General features: G+C 34.2%; 2 protein-coding genes across 52 annotated transcripts in view; one reads left to right on the forward strand and one right to left on the reverse strand.

The window, feature by feature from the left end:
* Nucleotides 1–18,628, forward strand: part of stk24b (serine/threonine kinase 24b (STE20 homolog, yeast)) — an 835,587-nt gene that overhangs the window by 385,729 nt on the left and 431,230 nt on the right. The window lies entirely within an intron of this gene.
* The window catches only part of ical1 (islet cell autoantigen 1-like), a 52,320-nt gene that overhangs the window by 12,334 nt on the left and 21,358 nt on the right, over nucleotides 1–18,628 (reverse strand). For 21 of the 51 annotated variants that reach the window (XM_087255161.1, XM_087255172.1, XM_087255159.1 and 18 more), the window contains 11 exons: nucleotides 17,115–17,146; nucleotides 15,910–15,947; nucleotides 15,648–15,819; nucleotides 8,963–9,035; nucleotides 8,582–8,705; nucleotides 5,557–5,755; nucleotides 5,350–5,475; nucleotides 5,171–5,269; nucleotides 4,628–4,713; nucleotides 2,244–2,290; nucleotides 2,087–2,155 (listed from right to left, as the gene is read on the reverse strand). In XM_087255161.1, the coding sequence (XP_087111287.1) occupies nucleotides 2,087–2,155; nucleotides 2,244–2,290; nucleotides 4,628–4,713; nucleotides 5,171–5,269; nucleotides 5,350–5,475; nucleotides 5,557–5,755; nucleotides 8,582–8,705; nucleotides 8,963–9,035; nucleotides 15,648–15,819; nucleotides 15,910–15,923 (1,009 nt within the window). In that variant the 5' untranslated portion in view covers nucleotides 15,924–15,947; nucleotides 17,115–17,146. 51 annotated transcript variants of the gene reach the window in all.

Raw genomic sequence — 18,628 nt, forward strand, 5'->3', positions numbered from 1 at the left:
TTTTGTCATGGTCACATGACCTACCAGCATCAGTTGCGTCGCTGCACTTCCATTCATGAATTATCTTGCGGGGCATTATGGGATAGCGCACCATGCATGGGATACGCAGTCCAGAATCTTGCCGGAAGTAGTAAGTCATCCGGTTACTTCTCACATACTGATTTTCGAATTCTATGAATTCGTATAAACATTCTCGGCTCGCATACTGATTTTGGCGTACTATATAGTATGGAATTATGCGGTTTCAGACGCAGCCAATGACCCAAAGCAAACAGCCAGGAAAACCAAGGAGTGGCTCTGTAAGAAGTATATTAAGGTTTTGGAGTGGCCCAGCCAGTCTCTAGACCTCAATCCAATAGAATATTTTTAAAGGGAGCAGAAACTCTATGTTGCTCAGTGACAGCCCCGAAACCTGGCAGATCTAGAGAAGATCTGTATAAAGGAGTGGGTCAAAATCCCTCCTCCAGTCTGTGCAAACCTGGTGAAGAACTACAGGAACCCTTTGAGCTCTGTAATTGGCTATAAGGCTACTGTACCAAATATTAAAAAAAAAAAAAAAAAGCTTGACTCAAGTGATCAAATACTTATTTGACAAAGTAATTAACAAATAAATTGTAAAATATATATATATATATTTTTTCAGAATCTGTCTTTCACGGTGAAATTGCAATTCTGAAAATTCTAGACCCCTCCATAATTTCTAAGTAGGAGGTATTGAAAAATCACAGGGTGTTCAAATACTTATTGACCTCACTGTATATATATATATATATATATATATATATATATATATATATATATATATATATATATATATATATATATATGCAGGGTTAAACAATTAATTCAAGTTGTTTCAATACAAATTAATTAACTTAATAAATTTAAGCGGATTGAACATAAAACAATTAAGCTGTACTCCTCAAAAATCTCAAGAATTGCATTGTTTCAGCTGATTTTAAATGAGGAGTTTAAACAACCAACAAAATCCTTTTTGAGCGTATTTACTTGTAGATCATTTGATTTCATATTAGCACCTGAATTGACCAATGCTAAAGTTGTGTGTCATAAATGAATGCAAACAGTTTGAAACAAAAAAAAAAGTGTCAGTATATTTGATCAGCAAAGTGTACCTAAAAAAGTGGCTAGTAAATGTATTTTAGACACTCTGCCTAAAACACATTAAATAGCCTTTTTTGCTTGAATGTATTGTGTAATAAAACGACAGCTATAAATAAAGTCACAATAAGCTGACAAAGGTAGATCAGGTAGATAAACAAGTAACGTAATTTTAGCAAATAACTGTGGTAGGTCCAAATACCTAATAATGTCATAGTCACAACACTTTTCTTTTAAATAAAACTGCATCAAAATCTCTTATTGTCTTATGATGTATGATGTCACGGCCACACATAGCAATCAGAATACATTAGATGATAAAGATATTTGAATGAATATATATTTTTACATACATCAAAAGCACAAAACACATACAGTTTGGTACATAATTATTTTACATAATGTAAACCAATTATTGTCAAAAGAATAACCCCTAAATGTATCACAAGACAGCAATATTCTGCTTTTGCATTGAGCTAATTTTACTAGTATAATACAATATTACTAATATAAAAAAACATAAAACAAATAGCTGGAATATGCCAAAACTAATGAGAACATTCACTCACATTGATGCATCTTCACAGGCAACATTGGCTGATATTAGATGCAGGCAGTTTGGTGACACTTTTTGACACAAATTTATGAGCACAAAAGAAACTTAACTGTTATGATGTTTTATGCCATATAACCTGCTTAAAATGACTTAGTATTTTTGATCCATACATTAGTAAAGTGTATTATACTGTATTTATTAGAGTATGTACAACACCTTTTTAATGAATGCTTCAGCACACTTTAGTATTAACTATAGTTATTAAACTTAAACATTGACTCAATTGAACCACTTTAAATCATAATATAAGCCAGAAAGTTTCTATGTAAAAGTTTTATAAATGAGACTCCAGGATGTTTATTCGACTAGAATGAATAAGATGCAAGGCAGAGTATGCAAACACACACTTACCAGAGTCCAAACTGGCACACAAAGAGCTGTCAGATCCTCTACTCTGTCCATCTACGGCGAGAGTAGAAACTGAAAGAAACAAAACAGTATCTAAAATACAAGACCCTATGAGACTGAGTGTTTCATTCCAAGAATGAGCTTTAAAAGCTGAGCCTACCGGTATCAGATGATTCACCCAGCTGTTCATCCTCAAGTGAAACTAGACTGAAATAAAAAACATACAAACATCAATTACACAAATAGACACTCATGCATGAATAAATTGATGGGAGAAGATGATTCACATTACTATGACACGTGCAGTATCTAATTACTATTGCACCCTTAATTTAATTCTAAATCGGCAAACTGGAGTGAGTCAGAGCAATAGTCATAGGATGCGTATGCCGGTCTAAGAGTATCATACAACAGCATTTCTAACACAAATGCCACATGAAATAAACACTTGAAAACAAGCCAAAGTAGGAAATGATAGTGGAACTAAGTAGTGCTTCCTGTTTCTAATCTTTGGGTCCCACTATATATTAGGTGGGCATACATATTAAATATAAAAACAATCAAATATATGTACTTGCATTGAAATTATTCATTTGTTAATAAGTACTTATTGTGTAAATACTTGTTTTTCCATTGTACATATGATTGATTAAATACCTGCATGTAATTACGTGTAATTATTTTTTTTAATTACGCTGTTGATCACCCGTATCCCACCTTAACAGCACCAGAAGTGTTCTGCAATACATTACAAACACAGTAAGTACATTGTATTTATTGTGCGATGCAAGTATGTAGTAGTTAAGGCCACCTAACATAAAGTGGAACCAATCTTTCTAACAGAATTACAATGCTCCACTCACAGATCAGTAACCAGAGCCTTCAAAGAGGCTTCTCGACTGGAGTGACTTGATCTGAGGTTTGCAGGCAATGAGGAAGGAAAGAAAATGAAACATCTGGCAATGACAGGCAAGCAGGAGACATTCAAGATGGAAAAGGTGTTTTGTTAATGAAAGAGAAATAATGAGTAAGGAAGAAAAGACTGCTTATTAGGTCTATATATACTACAGTTCAAAAGTGTGGGATCAGTAGAAAATACAGTAAAGCAATGATTATTTTAAAAAAGTATTGCAAAATATGATATTAAAATAACTGTTTTCTATGTAATATTTGTTAAATTGTAATTTACTACTGTGCTTCATTACTCCAGTCTCGATTGTCACGTGATCCTTCAGAAAACCATGTGATAATCATTACAATCAGGGCTTAAAAAATAAAAAAATAAAAAAATAAATCATTCGGTTCTCTCCGAGCAGAATTAATGTTGTTTTTGCTCTTGTGTTCCTTCATATAGTCGGTGTTACAAGGCTTTTTTTATAGGAATAAAATCAATTTAATTTAGCTAGATGTTTGTCCATGAAATAGCCAGGTGCTTGGTAACCTTTAAGACAAGGTCAATGCATCAGAAACCACTCCCGCTTATGACGTCTGCTTCACGGACATATTACTTTGTATGCGTCACCGTCACATTTGTGCACACAATTTAAATTCATGTTTTTTGTCTCCCAAAATTAAAAAATAAAGAAAATGATGGAATAATGTTATTAACCAGTTAATTGTAATTGCAAATAAATGTTTCTGTTTGGAACGATTAAAATTGATTTTGTTTTCATTTTAATTTTTGTTCCTGATAAATGTCATTCGTTTCCATTTTCACTCCTTGAACCGGTTTGGAGCCATGATTTATTATTAGTTTTCAATAACTAATAATGGCTCTTATATTTTATCAGTCTTGAAAACATTAATTTATTTCTGCTTTACACTTTTGCTGATTTTTTTTGCTTAATTTTTATGATTCTTTGATGAATAGAATGTTCAAAATATAAAATATATTTTACATGAAATAATTAGCATTTACTCTTTTCCTACGTTGATTTCACATAAATCTGAATCAGGTATTTTTAAAACTAATATAATAATAATAATAATAATAATAATAAGAAGAAGAAGAAGAAGAAGAAGAAGAAGAAGAAGAAGAAGAAGAAGAAGAAGAAGAAGAAGAAGAAGAAGAAGAAGAAGAAGAAGAAGAAGAAGAAGAAGAAGAAGAAGAAGAAGAAGAAGAAGAATGTTTTCATAAAATAATTAGCATTTAATTTTGTTAGTTAAAAAAGTGTTAAAACAAAAACATGAACCAGGTATTATCAACACTGATAATAATAAGAAATATTTTCTGAAAATCAAATCAGCATTTTAGAATGATTTCTGAAGACTGGAGTAATGATGCAGAAAATTCAGCTTTAATCAAAGGGACACATTTAATTTAAATTATATTCACATAGAAATAATTATTTTATATACTTAAAATATCAAAACATTAAATCAATGAAGCCTTGGTGACCAAAAGAGACTTCTATCATAAACCGCAGTTAGAACAATAGTGCACGTGATCATATGATGTATAATGAACACGAAAAACATGTAAAGCATGGCTAGTTCATGACCTCCAAATGGTGGAACCATTTCCATGTCTAACTGAATTCTCACTTGTCTAGATGATTCTTCTTTTCTTCGTCTTTTTTGTCCTCTTCTGGCTGTGTGGATGCAATCTGGTCCAGCGGGTCTCTCAGTTCCTGCCATATAGATGAATGAGGGGTCAGATCACATTACAGCAGTTTACTGGCTGACATTTACAGTTGATGTCAGAATTTTTAGCCCTGCTGGATAACATTTTACTAGATATTTTTCAAGATATTCATCTTAAGAGTGCAATTTAAAGGCTTAACTAGGTTAATTAGGTTAGGTTGGGGTAATTAGGCAAATTATTGTATAATAATGATTTGTTCTGTAGACAATTGAAAAAAATAGTTAATAATAATTTTAATCTTAAAATGATTAAAAAAAATTAAAAACAGCTTTTATATTAGCCAAAATAAAACAAATAGGACTTTCTCCAGAAGAACAAATATTTTAGGAAATACTTTGAAAATGTCTTGCTCTATTAAACATCATTTGGAAAATATTTGATAAGGACAAAAACAATCACAGGAGGGTGAAAAATTGTCGTCAACTGTATATACTGACACTCACTTTAAGGGTAGTGAACTGGTAGGGTACATATCCTTTGAAGGCCTCATGGATGCCAGACATCACATGTGCAGTCTTCTCCCAGTACTGTAGGAGCGTCGTCTACACAACACCAACAACACCACAAAATGAAAACTAAAGTAAAAGCCAAGCCATTTAAGGTGGAAGGAAATAAGTGTTACCTGGTAAGTGCATAAGGAATGCGACAGCATGTTGCAGCGACTGGCTCCCAGCATGTCCACTTTCTGACAAACGTCATTCTTGAGCTTATCAAAACACACTTTTGTTTCTCTTACCTGAGCCTGAACCTGTTCACAAACACACAGATTGCAGAACACTTTCCGTATGTTGATGCAAGTCATACCGTTGCTCATTTTGCTCGATCTCACCATGCGAAATTTCTCCAGTTGTTTGTAAGTGTCTGGGTCCAGCTCCTGTGAGGAGGCTTTCATCCAGAGCAGTGCAGCGCGGTATTCGGTTCGAGCTTTCTCCATCCGGCTCACTGTAAGGAGGCTGTCAGCAATGGCTCTTCTTCGAAATGTCTCCACTTCCTGTTCCAGTCGATGGAGGGGAGTACACAAAGCCAACCTAGGCGGTAAGAAGAGAAAAGAGAAATTGTTTACATTAGATTAATCATTTTTTACATACTGATTGTTGAGTGAGTGAACTCAGGCGGGGTTTCAACAGTCTGTACAATCATTCAGAGAAAGATTTGCTTTAAGGCTTCCAATAAATGAATGATTGATTAGAAATGAAATATAAAACATTTAAAAAGCGAAAAGAAAGCCTGATGTAAAGCAAACGTTTATTTGGAAACATAAACGGAATTTCGGTGCTTAAATAAACATCTGGTATTGTTGCTAATGTTTAAAAAAGGTTGTGCAAATAATACATTATTGGCGACTGCACCAAAATTCAGAAGTTTGAACACTTTGTAATACTTTCTATACTCCACAGGAGTGGATCAATTTAATCAAAATAATTCTATATAGCTATAGAGCTAATTTATTACTATCATAATCTATTGACATTTGTGATGAAACAAAATATCATTTTAGCATCAATATCAACAACTCAACAACACAGTCTGGCCAAATGTACTACACTTTTGTTATGTTATGTTGAGTTCAGACTGCATAATTTTCAAAGTAGTCGTGTCACAGATGTTTTCACACTGCATGACTATCTGGGATAGCATTCCATCGCTGCTTTGTTTACACTGCAAGATGGATCGGCAACAGGGGGTTTCACACGGCATGACTTAGAATAAAATAAGAAGAATCGCCAACAACTTTGTCCCAACTAATCCAGAAATAAAGAAAAAAAAATGCAGTGCACACGTTTTTTTATAAATTGATTGATTGTTTTATTACTAAATGTACAAATCTTTACAAAAAAAGCACTATTTTTCACAGTGTTAGATTGAAAGCCAGTGCAGAAATGATCGGAAGTGGACAAAAGGCTTAAGCATTTAAACGGCTCTCTTGTCTACCTGTGATCCAATTGAGCAAAAGATGTCCAATTTCTCTGTAAACAGGGCAGCATCAGTCATGGTAAATTCTCCGACTCCCTCTCTCACATCTGCGTAGTCATCCTAGCCTTTCTCATAGTAATCTTCATAAACTAGCCCACATACGATGTGTGATGAGGAAAAATAGACAACTCGCATCAAAAAGGCGCTCGTATTATTGTGCAATAAGAAATATAGACTGCGCCACCAAACATATGAAAACGAAAGTAACGACCAAGGTTTAAAAAAATGTAAGGAGTAGAAAGTACAGATATTTGTGTAAAAATGTAAGAAGTAAAAGTAAAAAGTTGTCAAAAAATAAGTAGCACTGATACCAGAAAAATCTACATAAGTACAGTCTCAAGTATTTGTACTTCGTTACTTCCCATCTCTGGTTATTAACAACATTTCAAGAGTGCACACTTAGCTGATGATTGATTATAAAGCTTGTTTGGCATGCTGTCCTGGGAGAGAGCCCTAAGCTCATAAGATTCGCGAGCCCGGGGCTCCCTCCCGTTTGCATGGCGAGAGGGGAGTTTGAGCTCAGGTAGATCTCAAGAACTCCCCTGCTGTAGTAGCTAATGAACAGACAGTGATTTCTCTTAAGAGATAACTACTTACTAGGAGCATGTCTACGGTGCCGATTTGGATTAGTCAATTAACTGAAGTTGCAAGTTTTTGGACGATGGGAGGAAACCGGGGAAAATCTGATGTCAATCTGGCAACCTGTAATTGCATGTGTTTTGAACAAGGTGTGCAATACCTAGATCAACCACTGGGTGTCAAACTTACATAGTGCACCTTTACGCTGTGGAAAGGGAATCAACAAGTTTGTTTATATATATATATATATATATATATATATATATATATATATATATATATATATATATATATATATATATATATATATATATATATACTATAAAGACTATAAAATGTTTTTAAATTTGATGTTTTTAAGTTTTCAATTTGTGTAGCCAAATACTGTTGGACTCTCAGAAAACATGGTTTATTTAATTTATATCTTTGCTCTACTGTATTTATCAATGCTTGTGCTTGATTGATTATTTATGCGGATGTACTCTACAATATATACCCAATCAATTTTAAATGATGAGCTATTCATTCACCTAGTAAAATCAGAAAAATAGAATAACAGAAATATAAAATACTGTAATGTCAGCATTTTTCCAATATTATGCATTCGTTTGAGCTATCTGCTTTGTTCTCTTAAAACCAATAAGGTCTGTAGCTTGATTGACTGTCTAATATGAAACATTCTCCTCACCCTGAACAAGCTATTTATCTGTTAGATCAGTGGTTCTCAAAGTGGGGGTCGGGACCCCCTGAGGGGTCGCGGGGCAATGAAGGGGGTTCGCCTGGTGATTTCAAAAAATCTATTTGTTTTTATTAAACCATAACATAACATATTTTATCCATAGCTATACTGAAAATAAAAATAGTTGTTTATAGTTACTATATAGTTACTATAGTAGCTTATAGTTACTAGTTCTATTGAATTGCGACCCCTGGGGTAATTAAATTATATTAAAGGCAGCAATAGCGTCAGATGCATTTTGATTTTATAACATCAGGTTATACTTTCTGGCACATTTAAAGCACTGACACAAATTTTATTGGTGTGTCTGCGTCATTGCATGCAAGGTTTCTGTATTTATAACCACCTCAGAGGATATTGGGGATCTTGAGTCACTGGCATTGTTATTTTGGGGGGTCACAGGCTGAAAAATTTGGGAACCCCTGTGTTAGATAACTAGTTGAGTAGCCAAACATCTTGACCCATCTCCTAATCCTGACATTTGCAAATAATAACTACCAAATCGAATCACAAGCATTGATTTTCAACCCTAACTTCTTCCTATTTGTGTGTGAGTGCTTGCCTTTGTTTGGCGGAGCAACAGAGAGCTTTACTGGTTGCGTCCATCATACTCCCTGCTTTTGTTTTATCATGCTCTGCCTGGAAGCGCAGAAACAGCCCGAGCTCGTTCTCCTCCTGAGAGAGATCTGAAGAAAGAAGGTCACCGCGGTTATTAACACACCAATAACATACAGCATTACAAACAGTGCTTCATTAGATGCCTTGAATGTTATCGACAAAAAAAGCCACAAAAACACATTGATAAAGTTGTGCTTGAAACTGCATCAGACTCTCACAACAGTAGCAGTATTCTTGAAAACTGTATGCAGTGGCTTTCAGAATGACCTGAACGAGACTCTTTGTGTTTGTGCATACAAAGAGGCCGGAAGATCATGTTTCTTACGTGTGATTCTTTGCTGGTATTTCTCAATCACTTTCAGGAGTTCTGTGCAAGTGCTCTGGACTGAACGGAAAAACTAGAGAAAAACAGAACAAACATTATCATTATTTATTTGCAAATGATAAATATAACAGAAGTTCTGAGTAGCAACAGAATATAAAATCTGCAATCCTTTCATTCTGTTCAGCATTGTGTATTGTACTCAGACAGAATATTTAGCCACCCACACTAGCGTCTCCAAAATAACCAGACAACACATTAAAATACAAAAGAAAAAAGCTATTCTGGTCTCGCTGTCATGGCAACAAAGGATGTTAAGTCCCTGACAGACCGAGAGAGCAGGAGAACATGTGCACTTGTGCTCTAAAATTACAAAAAATTATACAAATGACTCATTCTGCTGGAGTTTTCGGTGTTCTGGAGGGAGTTTCAAGAGCTTTCGAGGGGCCAAATATAGAAATGTTATATTAGCTGAAACCTGAACTCATGTTCTAAAACTTGGACTGATAGTTCACTGTGAACTGAGAATTCTGTCATTTAATCATCCTTCACTTGTTCTGTGAGTTTTTATTCTGTTAAAGACCAACCATTGACTTCCATAACATTTGTTTTTCCAACTAAAGATGTCAATAGTTGCAAGTTCTCAGATTTCTGTAAAATATCTTCTTTAGTGTTAGTATGGAACCACTTGAGGGCGAGTAAATAGTGAGTACATTTTCATTTTAGGGTGAACTATCCTTTTAGGAATAGTAGCAGATATATGTGTGTGGTTGAGTGTACTTGTTTGTATGGTTTACAAGGACACAAAACTGTATAATGACACAGGTATGGTGTTGGTATGACAATATTAAGGTGATTTATAAACCCATGCATTGTGTCCCTGTAATTCAAAATGTTTTTTAAAAATCATACTTAATGGGGTATGATACTGATAAAAAATATAATAAGTGGTTTTTACAGTACAAAATACATTATGCCTATGGGGAGTCCTCGTAAACCACATATACAAGTGTGTGTGTATACACATGTAAAATATATTATATATACACAACTTTGAAAACAAATTAAGAAAATTATTTTAATAATGCATTGAAATTAAACAATTTTTGTTTTATTCTTTAAACTATGAATAAGATTTCTTCCAAATTTAAAATAAATTTTGCACAAGTAATCATGTTTATGTTTTCAGAGACATTTCTATTGAATTTTAGACAACACAATATTAATGATTTAACTTCAAATAACCCAGATTTTTTTTTTAAATCACAGCAAATGAAAACATTTGGTGTTATCATCAACTGTCGGTTTTTTGAGAAAAATAAAAGTTCTACAATTTTTTTTTTTGTAAAAATTTTGGATTAAAACGTTGTCCCCACACCCATACAAATTAAATAGAGTAAACTTAAAGAAATGGCCCTAATCTTAAAAAGCATTTTTAAAATCTTACCAACCACAAGCTTTAAAATACAAGTGTTCAAGTGGTCATTTAGCAAATGCTTTTATACAAATATTATATTACACTTACATGGCACAACACTAGCACCTTACAGTCTCCAACTACACACCTTGAGTAGACAATAACATTTGTACGGTTTCACACAACTAGCTATGATTTGATCATTGTACCTACTGTATATACAAAAGTCTGTAAATAAAGTCAGATTAAACCATACCCTAATCCTTAGACAAGAACGTCTATTAGTAAAGTCATTGTATACATTAGCAGCACAGTCATTTTTTGCATCATATTAAATTTGCTACCAACTCAGCCTAAGGTCTATGTGTGCAGATGAAGGCGTGACCTCTGCAGGTGAGGTCTGTGTATGGGACAGGTTACTCTTTAACTCTGAACACATACCTGACAAACGCACAGAGAGAACCACCTTAGAAATTGGGTTTGTACAAAAGGCTTTTTATAAAGAATCACTGTTACTGAATTACTAGTGCAAAATTCCAGACTTTCTGCACCAAAAGGAGCTTTTGAGGGTGAAAAGGCCAGAAGTCAATTTATATGATCATTACAGCAGCTGTGGCTCAAAGAAGAAACAACACAGATCCACCTGTTCATTAAACAAGCAGCCGGGGGGCTTTTCTGGCTGCTCTCTCTAACACTGGCACCACTAGAAAATCATCTAATGACCAGTTAACCAGGATATGCTTAAGCGTAACAGCCTGAGGCGGGGCAAGATTAGACGAGCACACAAACAAACACACTTCCTTGAAATGCAGTTACGGTTTTTATTAGGTCTTGATTCGTAGTATCAAGATCGATAAGTGAGCACTTTTCAAAAGCTAACTATTAATCAGCGTCAGCTAGTGCATAATCACTAGCATAAAAAAACTTCCATATTGAGTTTTAATTACATTAATGCATTTCAAGAATATATATAATATATATATATATATATATATATATATATATATATATATATATATATATATATATATATAGATATATATATATATATGTGTGTGTGTGTGTGTGTGTGTGTGTGTGTGTGTGTGTGTGTGTGTGTGTGTGTGTGTGTGTGTGTGTGTGTGTGTGTGTGTGTGTGTGTGTATGTGTGTGTGTATCATAACTAATAACAAATATATATATATTTTTTTTTTTATTATACAACAGTTCTGTCTGGTATTTGAAGCTGATTGGCTGATGGCCATGCAATATTCTGTTCTGCAATAACAGCACTCGTACAGCCTCCTCACTCTTCTATACATATCTAGAGATCTCTTTGTACATACATTGTACATATCGCAGTCAATTTTACATCGTGTCTTTTGTATGTTGTAGTGCTGTATTTATAACACAGTCTGGTGTTATAGTGTTTGTTTATCTTTGGATTTTTCGGGGTTATTGTGATGTCTTGACTGCAACAGAGAAATTTCTCTAGCATTTCATGCCGTTCAGCCTTATAATCTTAAAATATCAGCAAAACCACTTGTTATGTCATCACTTTAGACATTACGCTAGAGCAGGGGTGGCCAACCCTGTTACTGGAGAGCCACGTTCCTGCAGATTTAAGTTGCTACCCATATCAAACACACCTGAACCAATTAAATAGGACCTGAACACCACGTGATAATTACAGGCTGGTGTGTTTGATATGAGTTGCAACTGAAATCTGCAGGAAGGTGGCTCTCCAGGAACAGGGTTGGCCACCCCTGCTCTGAAGAATCATTCAAATACTAGTTCTAAAGTTTCTGCTGTTCTGATGTTAGCTGCAGATGTGAATAAATGGTGGAAGAAATACTTCCTTAAACAAAGGGGCTTTGAGACTGTCCGTGTTTGATTTACATTTTTGTGTGCACGATTACGCTATCTACCTGTGGTATAAATGCAGCCACTGGTGGGACATTAATATATCACACTGCTACTCATGTGATAGTCCTCATATTATTAGCAATATCACACAAGTAGCAGTGCGATATGACTGTATATATATATATATATATATATATATATATATATATATATATATATATATATATATATATATATACTGGTTTCTATTAGAGTTGGGCTGTTAGGCGGTGGCCGATGGCTGATAGAAAACACGATGCTAAGCCGGAATCGCCCATCCTCTGCCCTGCTCCCGTCGAAAACCAGCTTGCGAAAAATACACACTTAGGCCCCGTTTACACTAATACTTAGTTTTAAAATGGCATTTTAGAACAAAAATGATCCACATCCTTGTTTTACCAAGCATTTCTGAACAGCCCTCTGACCGCTGAAAATGCACATCATGTGACCACACACACAGACACAGCCACACACACACACACACACACACACACACTCAAGTGCTCGTCTGAGCTCCACAGAGCAGTGCACGTTGGATAGTTTATCAAGGATGTACCATTGGATTGCGTCTCACTATAGTTGTTAAACGTGATATTTAATTCATCTTGTCTCTTTCTAACGACTCTTCTGTCTTTTGAATCTATCAGGTAATGTGTCACAGCTTCAGTCCACTGCATCAATCTTTCGCTTTCACACTTGTACTTAAGTCATTTTAGTGAAAACCTCGGAAACTGTTGGTTGTGCACCTTTTTTACCAACTTAATTTGTTGACGCTATTATAACGACACAGATCACTCTGCCTATTCAGGTTAGAGTCCTCCTGAAAAAGTGATTGACAGGTGATAATTTGTGTTTAACTTATCTTTATTTATTTCTGATTTGTTTATGGGTAAAACAAAGACCATGCGGGTCAGGTAGTTGATATGGTAGGCTACAAATAATCAGTTTGTTATGGATTAAATAATTATTCATAAATAATTAATTCACCTCTGCCTATAACGACGATGCCATTGTCCATTGCGATGTTTCACATTAGACATCGTACAATGCCAAATTGGTCGACATCGCCCAACCCTAGTTTATATACTGCATATCAAGTGGTTTCAAACCTTTATGAGATTCTGTGTGCTGACAAACACAAAAGATATTTAGAAGAAAGCTGAAAATCTATAACCATTGACTTCCATTGCAGGAAAAACAAATTGTAAAGTAGTCAAGGGTTACATATTTCCTTAAAAAAAAATATATATGTTTTGTGTTCAACAAAAAAATCTCAAAGGTTTAAAACAAATAATGAGTAAGTAAATAAAGACTATCCCTTTAAGGAAGAAGAAATGATGAGAGAATTTATTCTTCTTTTTAAAATAATTTTCATGAAAAGAGTAGAGGTGAATTTTGTATATTCCCAGCTTGTCTGGGTATCTACATTCTGCGTTCCAAATCCTATATGAAAATTTTTACACAAATTTTTATCTGGAAGTCAACTGTCTACTGATGATAATTTTAATCTACCATTCATGTTAATCTACTAACTGTAATATATGGTTTGTTTGTCACAAAATGGTAAATAATGTAATATCGGTGCTATAATTGGTGAGATCGCCTGCCAGTCAAAATCCCTGCAAAGGATCAACTTTATTGGATGAACTCCACCTTTAAAGCTATTGGAGAAATAGTAATTGTCTGTATTTTATCTGTTTCGCTCTGTTTAAAATCAAAGCACCACAATGAGTATTTCAATTAAAAGTGCTTTACAACATTTGCTCTTCTTTTACGGTGATTTAAACTTTTACACACATTTTAAATAATACCAGTGGTAATAATTTTTATTAATACAGTTAATCAATGGATTTCCCTTTTGGTATTAGATAAATATATTTTATCCTACAAAGTACTCAGTAATCCAGAGATTTGAAATTCAGATTCAGACCTTATAATATTTTGACATGTTTGACATGATGCATTTGATGTAGTGTGTTGTGGTTATTCATAACAAATAATAATAAAAAAAATAGTAATAAAATAATAATAATAATAATAATAATAATAATAATAATAATAAACAATGTGCACAAGAAGCTATAATACATCATTCATATCTCGTGTATTACTAGTGGATGACAACTTTGGCTGGTCAATTTTCAATTCATAAGAGACCATTACTCTTATCAACTCACATGATCCTTCAGAAAATCATTCTAATATGCTTCTTTCTTACTATCATCAATATTGAGAACAGTTGCTAACTACTATTTTGTAGAATGTTTTTCTGGATTCTTCAATGAATTGGATAAAAATCTTTTGAATCTTTTTTAATGAATAAAATTAAATCAATCAATCAATCAATCAATGAGTCAATCAATAAATAATTAATTAATTAATTAATAGATAAATTAATGAATGAGAGTGACGCAGTGGCACAGTAGGTAGTGCTGTCGCCTCGCAGCAAGAAGGTCGCTGGTTCGAGCCTCGGCTCAGTTGGCGTTTCTGTGTGGAGTTTACATGTTCTCCCTGCGTTCGCATGGGTTTTCTCCGGGTGCTCCGGTTTCCCCCACAGTCCAAAGACATGCGGTACAGGTGAATTGGGTAGGCTAAATTGTCCGTAGTGTATGAGTGTGTGTATGAGTGTGTGTGTGTGTGTGTGTGTGTGGGTGTGTGTGTGGGTGTGTGTGTGTGTGTGTGTGTGTGTGTGTGTGTGTGTGTGTGTGTGTGTGTGTGTGTGTGTGTGTGTGTGTGTGTGTGTATGCGTGTGTGGATGTTTCTCAGAGAAGGGTTGCGGCTGGAAGGGCATCCGCTAGTTAAAAACTTACTGGATAAGTTGGCGGTTCATTCCGCTGTGGAGACCCCAGATTAATAAAGGGACTAAGCCAACAAGAAATTGAAGGAATGAATGAATAAATGAACTGACCCCAAACTTAAATCCATGGATGGGTGAATGGATGTAGTGAGCCCAAAGATTTAAAAGAAAACTTGTTCTCAAAGGCACAAAACTGACTATACTAGGCTGTATGATTTTTTAAAAATCATACCTACATTTGCCTTAGACTCCTCTACTTTAGACTGTTGTGATACAGACATAAAAAAACAGAAAATGTATTGCCTGACTAACAGAATTGGAAAAGAAAAAGCAATCGTGTGTCTGAGAGAGAGATAGGGAGTAACAGAAAGAGTGGGCCATTTGGACAGATATCTGTACACAGTGAAAACATCAAGCAGAGTTGATCAAAGTACAGCATCATCTACAGCTCAATTCATCTCCTCTGTTCCCTGTCACCATGTGACTGTCCTCCATTAACCTCCCTCTTTGCCACACTCACACACATCAATTGATTTAAAATAAAAAATAAAAATACAGCACGAGTCACAGCATCATAAAAAAACCCATACCTCTAATTTGGCATCAAGGTCTGCATCAGATGCCACCACATGCTCATCTTCCTTCTTCCCAGTAGCCTTGATCAGAACCTGCTTGGTCTTCCAGAACTTCTTCTGCATTCGGGCTATGACTGAACTGTCCTCACCCAAAACTGATCTGCCGCTGAACATATCGCTGGAGAACCTAAAAGCATATCCAGTGCTCATTAGATAAATCTATGCTTAAAAAATAAGAAAAACTGAACCATTTGTGGAACAAATTCAAGATACAAACCCATAGCTGTCCATCTTTCTGATGAGCAAGGCTTAGATCTGCAAATAGAATACAGTCATTGAATCATCCTGCTTTGAGTCATAATAACAGCACAAATGTTTCACAGTCTGGCGTCGGGTTTGTAACATTTTTTTTTTAAACAAATGACTATTTTTATTAAGGAAGAAAGCACATTAACACCTATAATTATGCATAATTATGATGTATCAAATATTGTTGCTGCAATTATTAGCTTAAGCTTTGATCACAATATAGTGATATTGATCTAAGCTGCAAGCAGAAAATTATTTTAACAGGTATAGCATCTAAGAAATATTATGTATTGTTTTTTTTTGTAAATACATGTTCAAAGTAAACAAGTGTTTCAAACAAATTAAATTGTAAAAGTATCATAAAGTAAGACAGGTAACACCTTTCAATAGCGTCTCATTAGTACATGTTATTTAACGGAATCAAAGCAACAGAGAGAAAAATCCAGATTAATTACAATTACTATGTTCATAATAGCTTAAAAATACAACTGAATTTGATTACTTATTAACAACAAATAATAAATAGATTATGACTTGTAATCAGATCACAACAACAAAATTTTACGTGTTATTATGCATTGTAGTTTTCATCACAAGTTTAGTTAAATCAACTAGTGATAACATACCATAGCCCTATAAACAGTCAGAGAATTAACAATCATCATTTCAGCATGTAGTGAGTCAGATTAACATGTAAAAATTAAGTCTCCAAGCAGTTGGTTTTGTTATGAATGATATGGCAAACAATGTAAATATTATAAAATTAAACCCTAAAAAAAACATATTGCCATGTTTTGAAATCAACACAATATCAATATTGTGCATGTTAATGATCACGATATATCAAATAATTGAATATTACCATGTCTTTCAAACTATATTACAAAAGCCCAAATAAATGTGACTATTTTAATTCATCAAATATACAATTTTACAAAAAAAAAAAGAAAAAAAATTGGCAAATCCCAGTTTCACAAAGATTATGTGCCAGTGAACACAAGAAATGACTGATAAAAATGTTGCTTTGCTATATATTAAAATACTGAATATTTTTATATAAATAAATTGTATTAATATTACCATTTTACTGACAAAATATGTAAAACATTTAGTAAATATATAAGGGTAGTTTTTTTAAGCCTATTTTATGAAAAACATATTAAAAGTACTTACTTTACAAAATCAGCGGTGGCATTCAGTAGACACTGATGAAATACATAAGACATAAAACCAATCATCATAAAAACAAACATATTACAAGTTAAAAGTCACTGGACAGTTTAAATTAATAATTCATAAACCCAAGTTTTGAGGAATTTCCAATGTTTACAAATCGAATGTTTAATTTAGCGAAATGACTGGATGAACAGAGTAAATGAATTACTACTCTGCCCTTTGCAGACTGTTGTCTTTTTGTTCCTTAGAGGTAACAGCTGTTAGCTCTCACAATGACTCTCGCAGTCATAATTTCCCAAATTCAACAACTCATATCTCATACAGCTAAAAACAAAAGCATTTGACGTTTAACTCGAGTCATAAACACTAAAAAACAAACACCTGTTCTGATATTTAATCAACACACGAATACAGTTTTGAGCTATTTCAGTGTCTGTTTAAACAATTAAATCACCAAAAAAAAAAATTTCCACACAAAACAATACGTATTTGAGTGAAATGGAGTATTTTAGGAGCTGACGCGGTTCTGGTCGCACCTTCCTCATCCTCTTTATCCAACTCATCACGGCTCTGGTTACATTATGTCACATTTGCTTGTTTTTTTTCCACGCGTTTTGATTTTAAACTGCTACTTTGTGTAAAGTTAACAGGCTGAGCCACTTATTCACGGCGAGTGAAGGACTCTTTGCAAGGTCAGACGAATAAATATTGTAAAAAGACAGTTACCGGATCCCAAACAAGATAAGCAGGAGTCATCGAGCTCGCGCTGCGTTTCCCTATAATAATAACCCTGCTAACTTAAAACGCCAACGTGACATGGCGACTTCGGTCTGCAGTTTTTGTCTGATACTGCTGGAGTGCCTACATTTTATAATTCGCAGTCATCGGATATGAGTGTATACATTTAAAGCAATTGTTATTAGGACATCGCATTTCCTTACCCGCTGACGTTGCCGTGAGCAGCGATGGGAACGTTCACGCACGTCATTCCCGTGAGCTGTGAGACAGCGCATGCGCAGAAGCAGCTAAACACAAGCTGCTCAATGGTTTGATGAAAATGTTATTTATGAAAGGATCTTTATGGGAGTTACTGAGGTCTATGAAGCTTAGACTGGTGTGTTTGCTGGCTTTAAAGGTAGTTTTAGGGGTTTTTCTCAAAAAGTGGACTTTTTTGCAGTTATACGCCTAATTTTCTATTTAATTATAAGATACTGGACTGGTATAAATACTGGATTTAGTATTTTAAGCACTATTTTAGCTGGATTAGCTTGTCGGATGACCATCATAACCACACTTTTTGATGTACCAAAAATATTTCCTAAAATGTAGAATAAAGAAATATGAAAAACATCATATTAGTAGAAAAAAGTTGTTAATTAAAAATTGAAGCTCATTGTACCTTATTAGGCAAATAACAAGCTGGCCAGCACATTTAATTTTCTTAAGCCAGAATTTGGCCATTTAAATTATAATAAATTAAAACATAATATTAATAATAATCTAGAGCTTCA

This window comes from Danio rerio, chromosome 6 (genome assembly GCF_052040795.2).
Source record: "Danio rerio strain M-AB ecotype USA chromosome 6, GRCz13ab, whole genome shotgun sequence".
In the NCBI taxonomy this organism is placed as follows: domain Eukaryota; kingdom Metazoa; phylum Chordata; class Actinopteri; order Cypriniformes; family Danionidae; genus Danio; species Danio rerio.